The sequence below is a fragment of the Myotis myotis genome, unplaced genomic scaffold (genome assembly GCF_014108235.1).
Source record: "Myotis myotis isolate mMyoMyo1 unplaced genomic scaffold, mMyoMyo1.p scaffold_m19_p_1, whole genome shotgun sequence".
In the NCBI taxonomy this organism is placed as follows: Eukaryota; Metazoa; Chordata; class Mammalia; order Chiroptera; family Vespertilionidae; genus Myotis; species Myotis myotis.
The window spans coordinates 186427392-186440677 of NW_023416313.1; the positions used below are offsets into that span (position 1 = coordinate 186427392).

At 42.6% G+C, this 13286-nt stretch overlaps 1 protein-coding gene across 2 annotated transcripts in view; it reads left to right on the forward strand.

Annotated features, from left to right (window-relative positions):
- The window catches only part of GPR137C (G protein-coupled receptor 137C), a 56481-nt gene that overhangs the window by 24466 nt on the left and 18729 nt on the right, over positions 1-13286 (forward strand). For both annotated transcript variants that reach the window (XM_036307114.1, XM_036307105.1), the window contains exons 2-3: positions 4613-4656; positions 6123-6351. In XM_036307114.1, the coding sequence (XP_036163007.1) occupies positions 4613-4656; positions 6123-6351 (273 nt within the window). The remainder of the gene's footprint in view (positions 1-4612; positions 4657-6122; positions 6352-13286) is intronic.

Below are 13286 nucleotides of genomic sequence, written 5' to 3' on the forward strand. Positions count from 1 at the left end.
CAGTGCACATCTTAGCGAGCGGTTGAGCAGTTGTTCTGCTTGTTCAGTTGTTCTGCTCTTCTGTCTATTTTGCATATTACCCTTTTATTATATAGTACTAGAGGCCCGGTGCACAAAAATTTGTGCACTCGGGGTGGGGGGGCGGGTCCCTAAGCCCGGCCTGTGCCCTCTCGCAGTCTGGGACCCCTCGGGAGATAACGACCTGCTGGCTTAGGCCTGCTCCCAATCCCTAGGTGCAGCCCCTGGTCAGGCTCAGAGCAGGGCTGAATGGGGAGTTGGGGCGCCGCCCCCTGTCATACACAGAGCAGGGTGGATCAGGAGGTTGCGATGCCACCCTCAGTCACGCTCAGGGTAGGGCCAATTGGGGGGTTGGGGCACTACACCCTGTCACACTCAAGGCAGGGTCAATGGGGAGGTTGCGGTGCCACCCCGTCACGCACAGAGCAGGGCCAATCAGGGGGTTGGTGCCCCCTGTCACGCACAGAGCAGGGCCCATCAGGGGGTTGGGGAGCTCCCCCCTGTCACGCATGGAGCAGGGCTGATCAGGGGGTTGAGGAGCTCCACCCTGTCACTCACAGAGTAGGGCTGATAGGGGAGTTGGGGCGCCGCCACTGTCACACTCAGGGCAGGGCCGATGGGGAGGTTATGGCTCTACCCCATCACACACAGAGCAGGGCCTGTGGTGGGGGGGGGGGGGGGGCGCCGCCCTCTATCACCCACAGAGCAGGGCCGATCAGGGGGTTGGGGCGCCATCACTGTCACACTCAGGGCAGGGCCGATGGGGAGGTTATGGCTCTACCCCGTCACACACAGAGCAGGGCCCGTGGGGGGGGGGGGGGGGCGGGTGCCACACTCTGTCACACACAGAGCAGGGCCGATCAGGGGGTTGGGGCCCCGCACCCTGTCACAGAGCAGGGCCAATCAGGGGGTTGGGGAGCTCCCCCCTATCAGGCACAGAGCAGGGCTGATCAGGGGGTTGGGGCGCCTTCCCGTCACGAACAGAGCAGGGCGGATAGGGAGGTTGTGGCCCCACCCCCTGTCACACACAGAGCCGCAGGGCGATCACGGGGTTTGTGCGCTGCCCCCTGTCATGCTGATCCCGGTGCCAGGAGGCCTCTCAGCTCCGCTGATCCCGGTGCTGGGAGGCATATTACCCTTTTACTATATAGGATAGAGGCCTGGTGCATGGGTGAGGGCCAGCTGGTTTGCCCTGAAGGGTGTCCTGGATCAGGGTGGGAGTCCCTACTGGGGTGCCTGGCCAACCTGGGTGAGGGGATGATGGCTGTTTGCATCTGGTCACACACCCTTCAGGGTGGGGGTCCCCACTGGGGTGCCTGGCCAGCCTGGATGAGGGGATGATGGCTGTTTGCAGCTGGTCACACACCCTTCAGGGTGGGGGTCCCCCTGGGGTGCCTGGCCAGTCTGGGTGAGGGGCTGAGGGCTGTTTTCAGACTGGCGGGTGATTGAAGCTCCCAAGTGCCCTTTTTTTTCTTTTTCTTTTTTATTCTGGGCCAGCTTTAGCTCTGGCTCCAGCTCTGAGGCCTCTGCTGCTGAAAGCAGGTATCTGGTTTGTTTGGGTTCTATAATCAAAACACTGTATCAACTCCAGCTCTGAGATCCCGGCTGGCTGAAAGCAGGTTTCCAGGGTTTTGTTTAGCTTCTATATTTGTAACAATGTTTCAAACTGCAAGCTCAGAGGCCGGCAAGGCAGGTGGGGAACGTTGGTTTCCTCCGTCACTGAAGCAAGCAAGCCTCTAGCTTCAAGCTGCCTGGCTGCCAGCCACCATCTTGGCTGTTAATTTGCATATCGCCCTGATTAGCCAATGGGAAGGGTGGCGGACGTACGGCTAATTACCATGTTTCTCTTTTATTAGATAGGATTGGTTTCAGGTCTACAGCATAGTGGTCAATAGTAGCCTTTACATTGATAGCAGATTAATGAAATCCCATATTTTAGAGTGCCTACATAAGAACTTTCAGTATTTTTCCATTACCTATATAATAAAGTACAAACTCACTAGTAAGGAACCTTCCACACTATGCTCTCAAAATTTTCTGTGTTTATTTCAAACTAGAGGCCCAGTGCACAAAAATTTGTGCACTCGGGGTGGGGGTCCCTCAGCCCAGCCTGTGCCCTCTCACAGTCTGGAACCCCTCGGGGGATGACCACCTGCTGGCTTAGGCCTGCTTCCCAGGGGATTGGGCCTAAGATGGCAATCAGACATCCCTCTGGCAGCCCGGCACCCCTCGGGGAATGTCCACTTGCCAGCGGGGAGCAGGCCTAAACTGCAGTCAGACATCCTTAGCGCTGCTGAGGAGGCAGGAGATGCTCCCACCACCACCGCTGTATTGGCAGCCATCAGCCTGGCTTGTGGCTGAGCAGAGCTCCCCCATGTGGGAGCGCACTGACCACCAGAGGGAAGCTCCTGCATTGAGCATCTGCCCCCTGGTGGTCAGTGTGTGTCATAGTGACCAGTCATTCCCAGTCCTTCTCCTGTTAGGAGAAGGACTTTTACTATATACGATAGTATTACCCTTTTACTATATAGGATAGAGGCCTGGTGCATGGGTGGGGGCCAGCTGGTTTGCCTTGAAGGGTGTCCCAGATCAGGGTGGGGGGTCCCGCTGGGGTGCCTGGCCAGCCTGGGTGAGGGGCTGATGGCCGTTTGCAGCTGGTCACACCCCCTTCAGGATGGGGGTCCCCATTGGGGTGCCTGGCCAGCCTGTATTAGGAGCTGATGGCTGTTTTTAGGCTGGCCATACCCCCTTTAGGGTGGGGGTCCCTGCTGGGGTGCCTGGCCAGTCTGGGTGAGGGACTGAGGGCCGTTTGCAGGCTGGCCGGTGACTGAAGCTCCCAGCCTCTCCTTTTTTTCTTTTTTTTTATTCTGGGATTTATTTACCTTTTATAATTGAAACTTTGTTGCCGTCACTGGAGCTAAGAGCTGGGCTCCTGCTCGCCCCAGCTCTGTGGCCACGGCCTGCTGAAAGCAGGTATCTGGGGTTTGTTTAGCTTCTATAATTGAAACTTTGTTACTTTCGGAGCTCAGAGCCGGGCCACAGTGCCGGGAGCCGGTCCATGCTTGCTGTTTCAAGGGACCTGCCATATGGCATACGGTTCTTAATATGTTTGCTTACCTTCTTGGCACTATGTGTTTTAACCAAGGTCTCTGAGAAAGGTTGTTTCCCCAGGTAGGGATTTTCCCCTGAAGTTAGGGAGGGAATAAAACCTCTTAACTAGTGCCAGGTGGGTAATTAATCACTTTAACTACGAACAATCATGCTTAAGCTACATAATCTTTACTCCCTGGAATGAAGATAAGAAACGCCCTAACCTTTGTAATAGAGATTGATAGGATTGAATCAACTGGTATAAATACAGATGTAATAAGACAGCTAGAGACAGAACTTAGAATACGGAACCAGGAGAGACAGAACCTAGGCACAGAACCTACACAGAACGTTCTCTAGAGACAGAAGAACTTCGCTGGAGAGAACATGGCAAAAGATCCTGGACAGAAACTGGCCTCAGAACCTAGAGACAGAACCTAGTGAGAGAACATGGCAAAAGATCCTGGACTGAACCTGACTACAGAAATTGGCAAGAGAACCTGACTAGAACCTGGTGACTGAACCTGGCTGGAGAACCTGGACAGAACCTGGCTGGAGAATCTAGCAAGGGAACATGGCTACAGAACCTGGCTGGAGATCCGAAGCAGAACTTCGCTGGAGATCCAGACCAGAACTTGGCTGGAGATCCTGGCTGGAGATCCTGGCTAGGCTGCTGATCAACTGAACACTGTCTCCGTGCCCTTCCTTCTTCGCCGACTCCATCCATGCCTTTGGGGACCCCTGGACCTGCTGGGGTTGGACCCCGGCACCACAGCAGTCAGGGAACCTTGGCTTCCTCCATCACTGGAGCAAGCAAGCCTCCTGCTCGCTTCAGCTGTGTGGCTGCCAGCCACCATCTTGGTTGGGTTAATTTCCATATCTCTCTGATTAGCCAGTAGGAGGCGTAGCAAAGGTACAGTCAATTACCATGTTTGTCTATTATTAGATAGGATTCTTCTTACCTACCTGCTTTACTTTGTTTAACAAGTATTTGAGGATCTGCTGTTTGCAAGGCTTTGTGAAGGAAGGAAGTATACTAGATATGGTATCTGCTCATTATCCTTGTGTTAATTTTTTGGTCCCTTGTTTCTTTTTACTACTTCACTGCATCTTAGGGGAAATAATCTTTGTAGAACACTCAGCCATAGTGCTATAGTAAGTAGTCCCATTTTAGGGCAAAGCATGAGTAATATAATGAAGTTCAGTATCAGTGACAAGTCATTGAGCACAATGTCCGCCTCATAATAAAAGTTTAATACATGTTTAAACTGAATTAATTCTGTTTATGTTTTTAAACACAGAAATTTAAGCCTACAAGAAAAAATTCTTAATTTATTGTCTTAAGCCTTAGAACACCTGCCTATTTTTATGTCATGGTAGTTCTATTAACATTTGAACTTTACTTGTTACTTGTAGTTGTATCATTTTGAAATACAAAATGAAAACAAATTTAAGAATTTTCTATTACACATTTTCAAAACTTTTTTCTATACTCTCTTTGTAGGTTATATGTAAAGTCAGATGTGCCACTGAACTTGACAAACACAAGTAAGTTTCATGAGTAGCAAGGTTTAAATTTTATTTGCAGTGGACTTCTCAAGGTTGAAGGGCATGGTGGTGAAGGGTGCCTTAGCAGTTTTACAGAAAATCAAATTAGATTAGTTCGTAGGAAGTGAATTGAATAACCCACAGTACTTTCTCTTCAGCCATATTGCTGCCTAATACCTTTTTTTGCTGCTCTGCTACTATTCCTTCTTCAAATGTCAGAGGTAGTTTCATAGGGTCCACAAACACTAAAGTTAGATTATGCTGTTTGGGGAAAGAACGTATTGTATAGCTGCATAAAATAACTAATGTTTCAATACTGATTTCCCTCAAAAATTCAAGCCAGGACACTTGATAACTATGCAACTCATTTAACATCTCAATGCTTTGGTTTCCTAAAGTGCTATAATCCCCAGAGTATATTAATAATTTCAAGATCTATTTTAGGTTTAAAACTAGCTGATTATTGTAGTTATTATTTAATCTGAGAGAATATTAATATCTAAACTTCTCAAACTAAAATCTTTGTACTTTGCATGTACACTTGACAAACATTGCTTGTTACAGATTACTTTACACATTACCTTCAATTTACCATGCATAAACTATAGCCAAAGGCTGACAATGATTTATGACTTCCACTATTGAAAGAGATCCGAAATAAAAGATATTAGTATGCCAAATAAATTTCTGGATTATATTACTTTGGGGTATAAAATGTATCTGAACTGGGATTGCTTTCATACAGATAGCTGTTACAACTACTTGATGTAGATAGCCACACCTTACCTGAAGAGTTTTTATGAGGTGGTCTAACTTCTCTTAGGAGCAAGTTTTTAAGCATTTCATTTTCAGAGTTTCTCTGTATGCATAGTATATATGCAACTTTATAAGAAGAGGAGGTGTTGATAAGTGCTTGAAACTCTACTGTCCTTATGTTCTCTAGTCATGTTTGAAAGTAATGTTTGCTATGGATATTCAGAAGTTCATAAAATTAAATATTGTCTAAAACATATTTCCCTTACCTCTTAAAATTTGTATTAATAATCACTTTAAATTTAGGTAGTTTATTAATTTTCCAGGCAAATTATAAAAACCTGGTAATTCTTGGAATGGAAAGATCAATGAAAATATGCTTAGTAGTTAAAAAAAAAAATGAAACATTCAGGATTGCTTGAATTAGTGTTAAAATAATCCTACATTCTTCTTGGTAAAGGCAATTGAATTCAAGTCCATGTGAAATTATTTTTAAATTCATGCTTTAAAATCTAATGCCATTTTAAAATGCTTTAGATACTAATTTTATAACATCGATAGCTCAAGTAACTGAGTGATTATTAAATTTGTATTTAATGAAATTACAAACATTTTGAACTGAAGGAATTATTGTACCTAAAGTAACACACTAATAAATTTAATTTCTCATTTGTTTTATAAATATCTAATAAAGTCATTTCTTTTTCTTTCAGAATTCTATTGCATTTGGGCTTTATATTGGCAAGCCTTATCTTTTTAGTGGTGAACTTGACTTGTGCAATGATAGTCCATGGAGATGTCCCAGAAAATCAGTTGAAATGGACTGTGTTTGTTCGAGCGTTAATTAATGATAGCTTGTTTATTCTTTGTGCTATCTCTTTAGTTAGTTATATATGCAAAATTACAAAAATGTCATCAGCAAATGTCTACCTCGAATCAAAGGTAAGTATATTTCTTAAATTTTCACTTAGAAATCTTACTTCAGCCGGGACCGGTTTGGCTCAGTGGATGGGAGCGTCGGCCTGTGGACTGAAGGGTCCCGGGTTCGATTCTGGTCGGGGGCATGTGCCTTGGTTGCGGGCGCATCCCCAGTGGGGGGTGTGCAAGGGGCGGCTGATCGATGTTTCTCTCTCATCGATGTTTCTAACTATCTCTCTCCTTTCCTCTCTGTAAAAAATCAATAAAATATACTTAAAAAAAATCTAACTTCAAGTTATCAACATATGAAGCATATTTTAATGGGAAGATAATATATTCTTTAAAGAATTCTGAATGTTGGGAACATTTTTGAGCATGAAGGAGTGGTCACAAGAAGTTAAAAAGTATTCAAAACTTGGCACTTCACTAACCGATGATTTTTATAAAGTTTATACTAAGCATGTTATATTTTCTATGATTTATATCTTTTGTATTGGAGGCTAATTAAGTGAAATAACCCAAAATTTATATTAATGTATCACAAATAATCTAATATATAAAGCCACAGTAATAATTTAATATTTACTGTGTAGGGGTGGCAGTGTGGCCATTAATTACCATATTATGTCTACATACATTTGGGTTAGCAGTGTTAAGATTCCATACTGGTAAAGTGGTGTTTATTTGTATTAAGGTTTAGAAAATGTTATTTCACCCCATAATATGAAGTTCCTATGATATTTGAAACAGTTAATCATGTAACTAAATTTATAAATGCCTTCATTCTCCCTTATACTTTGGATCAGCAAACAAAAAAACAATGCTAGCCCATTAACAAAGAACCCTGGAAGTTTCTATTGTTGTTGATTAATATTGTGGGTGAGCCATGAATCAGTCATCAAAGTGTATGTGTGGCATTGGATGTGGGGGTATAGATGTGTGGTTATTGGGATGTGAGTTTATACATGTAAATGATCTCATTTGGCATTATTGTCTATTCACAGAAAATAAGCAAGATAGTATCCTAAACAGAACAGTTCTCTGAAATATTTTTAGACTTCCATATTGTTGTTAACCTTAATATAGTCCTAGTAAAGTCAGGTATTATAATTAAATGTATGGTAGTCAACTTGTCTTTACATTTAAGTGGAGACTTTCATTTGACTTGTTAAATATATGTCAGTTAAATGCAGAATAAATATAGAAATCTATATATATAAAAGCCCAGAGACCGAAATGGTGGAACAACCAGAACGACCGTAACAACCAGTGGCTATGATGCACACTGTGGCAGCCAACCAGCCTGATCCAGGCCCCAATTGGCTTGCCCCCAGCTGGCCCCCAACATCCCAATCCCAGGCAGGGCCAGCTGGCCAATTGCCTGTGACCCCTCCCCCCTGCCAGCCCGTCCCAATGGGGCCCCATCAGGTGCACCGGCTGGACCCCACCCATGCACGAATTCATGCACTGGGCCTCTAGTATATACTAGTATATAATGTTGTTTATGAAGAGAGAAAGAAAAGGTGTGGGGAAGGGAGAAGAGACTAAACTTAAACTTTCAAACCTATTCATCTTATATGGAAAATTATTTTATTCAACTTACGTTCTAAAAAGTTCCTAAATTTAAGTATTTTAGCTAATTCTGGTTTCAGTTTAAGTGTTAAAAATAATAGTTACTAATATGATATATAATCTTTTGGTGTAGCAATAGCACCCTCACTTAATATAATAACATCACCATATAATTCATATGTCTTGCTTGTCTAGTGATAAAGCATAAATAGATGTGGTTGACTTTAAAGGTCTTTTCTGGTTACCAAATAACTTTTTCTAAGTTTGTTTTTACTTGCTTTGAAATAGATAGTTCTCTGAATATAGCAATATTCCCAGTCTGAGAAGAAAAGTTCATCTGATAACTCCTCCAGAGTTATTTCAGACATCTTCCCCTAACTATCAAATGAATGGTATTCACTTTGTTATTTTTTTAAACTCTTAAATTTAAAAGGTGCAGGGATTCAGAATTATCTAGGAATATTACAGAGACATGTTCAAATACATACCTATAAAGGTAAATATAAGATACTGGATTATTTGTATTATATTGTACTGTCAGGTCATAAACTTCTTTATTTAAAGAATACATCATCTTGCTTTCACGTTCTCCTTGTAAAATTACTAAGCTCAGTTTTGGTTTTTTTTGTCTGTGACAATTACAGTAATGGCCATTTCTTTGATTCAATCAACAAATGTCTATTGAGCCATGTGCCATCTCTTTTTTCACGTTGATACTGTTTCTTGGTATCCGTAAGAGCATTTCCTTAAAGCTCAGACTTGAGTCTTCTGTTTTTCTCATTTTATTCCTTCCTTCTACATATTCAGTAATAATGAGATTTTCCATAATTTATCTCAAGCAAATCTGAGCTACCTTATTTGTAAGTGTCACATAGTATACTTTCCTGTTTGTATCCTTAGGTTGTTTTGTGTTTCAGGAATGCCTTTTCCCCTCCCAGTGCTCTCTACCTGTTTGTCCTTATCTCACCTAACTTTAAAGGCATAAATCTAATGTTTCCCCTTTTTAGGAATGCTTCTTAATCTCCAAAATAAAATTGAGAAATACCACTCTATCTGAATTCTCTTAAATCTTTACTTTATTATTTTACCAACTAGAACAGAACTATATGATTTCGTTCCCTTTTTCAAAGTAGCAACTCTAACTTGCTTTTTAAATATAAGTTATTGGCAATTTGAACAGCTTATTTCTGCTCTTTTATTTTTTTGTTTTCTTACATATTTAAGGTTATTTTATACCATGTTTATGTTCTGACATAGATATTTAATATATTATTTTGTAAACTAATAAAGGTATTTAGAGCAATATGTTTTCTCAAGTACTGCTTTGGCAGCTCCCTATAATCTTGTTATATTGTTATTTATATTCTTATTTAACAATAACAAAGAGCATTTGCTGTTTAGATTTCAAACATGTCTCAAACATTACATTTTACACATCAGTGTAAATTAGATATTATCTCTGTATAAAATTCTTCCTTCAATTCACTTTGGCGGGAAGTCTAAAATTCAGGCATCTGTCCTGTTCAGGCCCTCTAACTACCATAAGAAGTTATCAGTTTTACTCTCTACTTGATTGTCCATGCATATGAATCTGGTATACTAAACAATGTAGAGATTTCTGCCCTCCAGGTTTTGGTTAGAGAAAATAAACCCTCAATTGTTAAATTCAAAACTTTAATTTCCAAAAAGGTTACCTAATGGAGGTATGGTATGTCCATTTCCCTCCCTATCTAGTCTACATTTTATCCTCAGCCCAATCCAGATCATTGCAGAGTTTTGTACTAAGGCTGCATTGTACCCTGAATAGAGTTGTCTTTTCCGACCTACACTTTGATACCATGCTTTAACATACATCAAGAAATATGTAAGAAATTTCTTGTAAAAAATATCTTAAAATCATCTATATATATATAAAAGCCTAAGCAACTGTTACGACTGAACGACTAGAATGACCTGTCAACCAGTCCCTATGACGTGCACTGACCACCGGGGGCAGACGCTCAACACAGGAGCTGCACCCTGGTGGTCAGTGCGCTCCCACAGCGGGTGTGCCACTCAGCCAGAAGCCAGGCTCATGGCTGGCGAGTGCAACTGCACTGGCGGGAGTCTCTCCTAACTCCATAGCAGCGCTACTGAGTGGTGGTGGCAGGCACAGCAGGCCGGGATGAGCACAAGCAGCGTGGCAGCCAGCCCCGGCTCCTCCCTGGCCGCCTGCCACTTGGCACACTGCTACATCCCTCAGGGGATGTCTGATTGCTGGTTTAGGCCCAATCCCCACAGGTCTGGCCTAAACCGGCAGTCAGACATCCCCTGAGAGGTCCCAGATTGCAAGAGGGCACAGGCCAGGCTGAAGGACCTCCCCGCCCTGTGCATGAATTCATGCACTGGGCCTCTAGTTATTGTATAATATTGCTGAGAATATTGTCCACACAATGCTCCCCAGAAAAGATCTTTTCCTCCAATTCAGTACCAAGTAAAACATTATTGATTAAATCCTTCCTTTCTCTGGTTACTGTGTTGGTCAGTGGCAATTATGTGGCTCATCAATCATAGATGACCTTGTGATATCCATTTTTGGTTCTGACTCTACTTCTAGTTCCTTCTCAATTTTTTATCACCACCTCCCTCACTCCCTACTGCATACACACATTCCTATGTTCATTTTTTGTGTGTGTGTGTATCTATAACTACTCAGATTCTCTTTTGCAGTGTGGGTGATATAAATACAAAGTTGGATTGGATATATTTTTGGATATGTTTATATCTTTTTTCAGGTATATCAATTTTTTAAATTAATTTGTAAAGACCTTATTGAGAGACTGTGTATTATAGTGATTAAGAGTTGGAAACCTGGGATCAGAGAGATAAGGATGTAAATCCCATCTCTCCTTTTTATTGGCTGTATGACATTAGAGAAGTAGCTTCACTCTCCTGATCTATAAAATGAAACTAATGATAGTGTTAATCTCATAGGTTGTTATGAGGATAAGAGTAGTATCTACCTTATAACATTGTTATGAAAAATAAATGAAAATGCATATAAAATGCTTAGTATAATGCCTAGCACTTGGAAAATGCTTATAAATGTTAGCTATTATCTCTTTTTTAAAAATATATTTTTATTGATTTCAGAGAGGAAGGGAGAGGGAGAGAGAGAATCATTGATCTGCCACCACCTGTACACCCGCTGCTGGGGATCAAGCCTGCAACCCAGGCATGTGCCCTGACCTGGGAATCAAACCAGTGATCTCTTGGTTCCTGGTTGACACACACCCAGCTGGGCTAGCTAATATGATCTTAATGTGTACTTGGGGATGGTGATGTAGCTTCAGGAAGTTGTTAAATACCTGAAATTGTTGGCAAAATTTATCTGGAGAGAAGTTCTATATATATAATCAAATTCTCAAAAGGAACAGTGTTCCAAAAAAAGACTAAGAATCACTGAAGACCAGGATTTATCTTTTAAATATTTTATTTTAATTTTACTTGATTCTACCTTATTTATATAGTGCTCCACCCAGACAATGATAAAGGTTGATGTCTCCGACACATAACATTTCATCTAATATTTAAGTTTTTCTTAGAAATTTTTGGAACAAATATTGTGGATCTTATATAATGGCCTTTTTAATTATAGGTATTTTTGTCCTAAAATCTACTGTATTATTATAATCTTTATTTTATTTGCATGGGTATAATAGACAGTATTTTTTGTCTATTGTTAACATTTCGAGTGTGTCTCATTAACTTAGACAAAATATTATAGAGTTTGGGTGTTTTTTTACAAACTCTTTATAGGGTAAACAAATAGAATACACACACACACACACACACACACACACACACACACACACACATGATTATTTGTTAGAGCTGCTCTTTTTCTCCCATTAGTTTTTTATTGGTGTTTTCTTTCATTCCTTTGTATGATTTCTTGGTACCTTTGAATTTATTTACTTTTTATTGGAATTGTAATATAACTTAAATTAAAATGCATACTGATAAAAAAATATTTATCCTGATATTCATATGTATTTCAGAAAAAAAATAAGAATATTTATAAGAATACTAGAGGCCCAGCACACGTAATTCATGCACGGGTAGGGTCCCTAGGCCTGGCCTGCAATCAGGGCCAATCTTTTCTGACAGCTGGCCCCACCACCCGAGTCCACTACCACTCACCCCCGCCGCTACCCACCCCTGGCTCCCAGTTCCCCATCGGGCAATCGGAGCCTGCCGCTGGGGGGAGGGACTGAGAGGTTGCCTAGCAGGCCCTGATCAGGTGATCGGGGCCTGCAGGCTAGGGGCAGTTCCTGCGTTGAGCATCTGCCCCACTGGTGGTCAGTGTGCGTCATAGCCAACCAATCGTTCCGCCATCTGGTCAATTTGCACATTATGCTTTTATATATATATAGATAGAAGACATCTTTTTTTAATTAGCACTATTCCCGCCCCCTCCCAAGACATCTATTTTTTTAAAAATATTTCTTTATTGATTTCAGAGAGGAAGGGACAAGGAGAGAGAGATAGAAACATCAATGATGAGAGAGGATCATTGATCGGCTGCCTCCTGCACACCCCCTACTGGGGATCGAGCCCACAACCCAGGCATGTGCCCTTGGCCAGAATTGAACCTGGGACCCAGTGCAGGCTGACGCTCTATCCACTGAGCCAAGCCGGCTAGGGCAAGACATCTATTTTTTAATGGAAAAGTAATTTATCAGCACAAAAGGTTTACACTGATGGTAGATGCTTATCCTATATAATAAAAGACTAATATGCAAATTGTCCCCTGGGGAGTTCAACCGCTCGCTATGGCGTGTGCTGACCACTAGGGGGCGACATGGAACGAAGGAAAGCCCCGGCCGGCAGCTGGAAGGCCCCAATGAGCCCTGATTGCCAGCCAGGCCTAGGGACCCTACCTGTGCACGAATTTCGTGCACCGGGCCTCTATATAATAAAAGCCCAGCAACCATTATGGCGGAACGACCAGAATGACTGGTTGCTCTGATGCTCATTGACCACGAGGGGGCAGATGCTCAATGCAGGAGCTGCCCTCTGGTGGTCAGTGCACTCCCACAGCAGGAGTACCACTCAGCCAGAAGCCGGGCTCATGGCTGGCCAGTGGCAGTGGCGGGAGCCTCTCCCACCTCCGCTGCAGTGCTAAGGAGCGTCAAACTAAGTAGTAAGGAGCAAGCAGGTGGGTGGTAAGGAGCGGCGAGGCAAGTGGTGAGCGAGCAGGCAGGCGATAAGGAGCAAGCAGGTGGGCATTTAGCAGTGAGGGGTCCCAGATTGTGAGAGGGTGCAGGCTGGGCTGAGGGACACCCCCACACACAAATTTTGTGCTTCGGGCTCTTAGTCTATATATATAAAAGCCTAAGCAACTG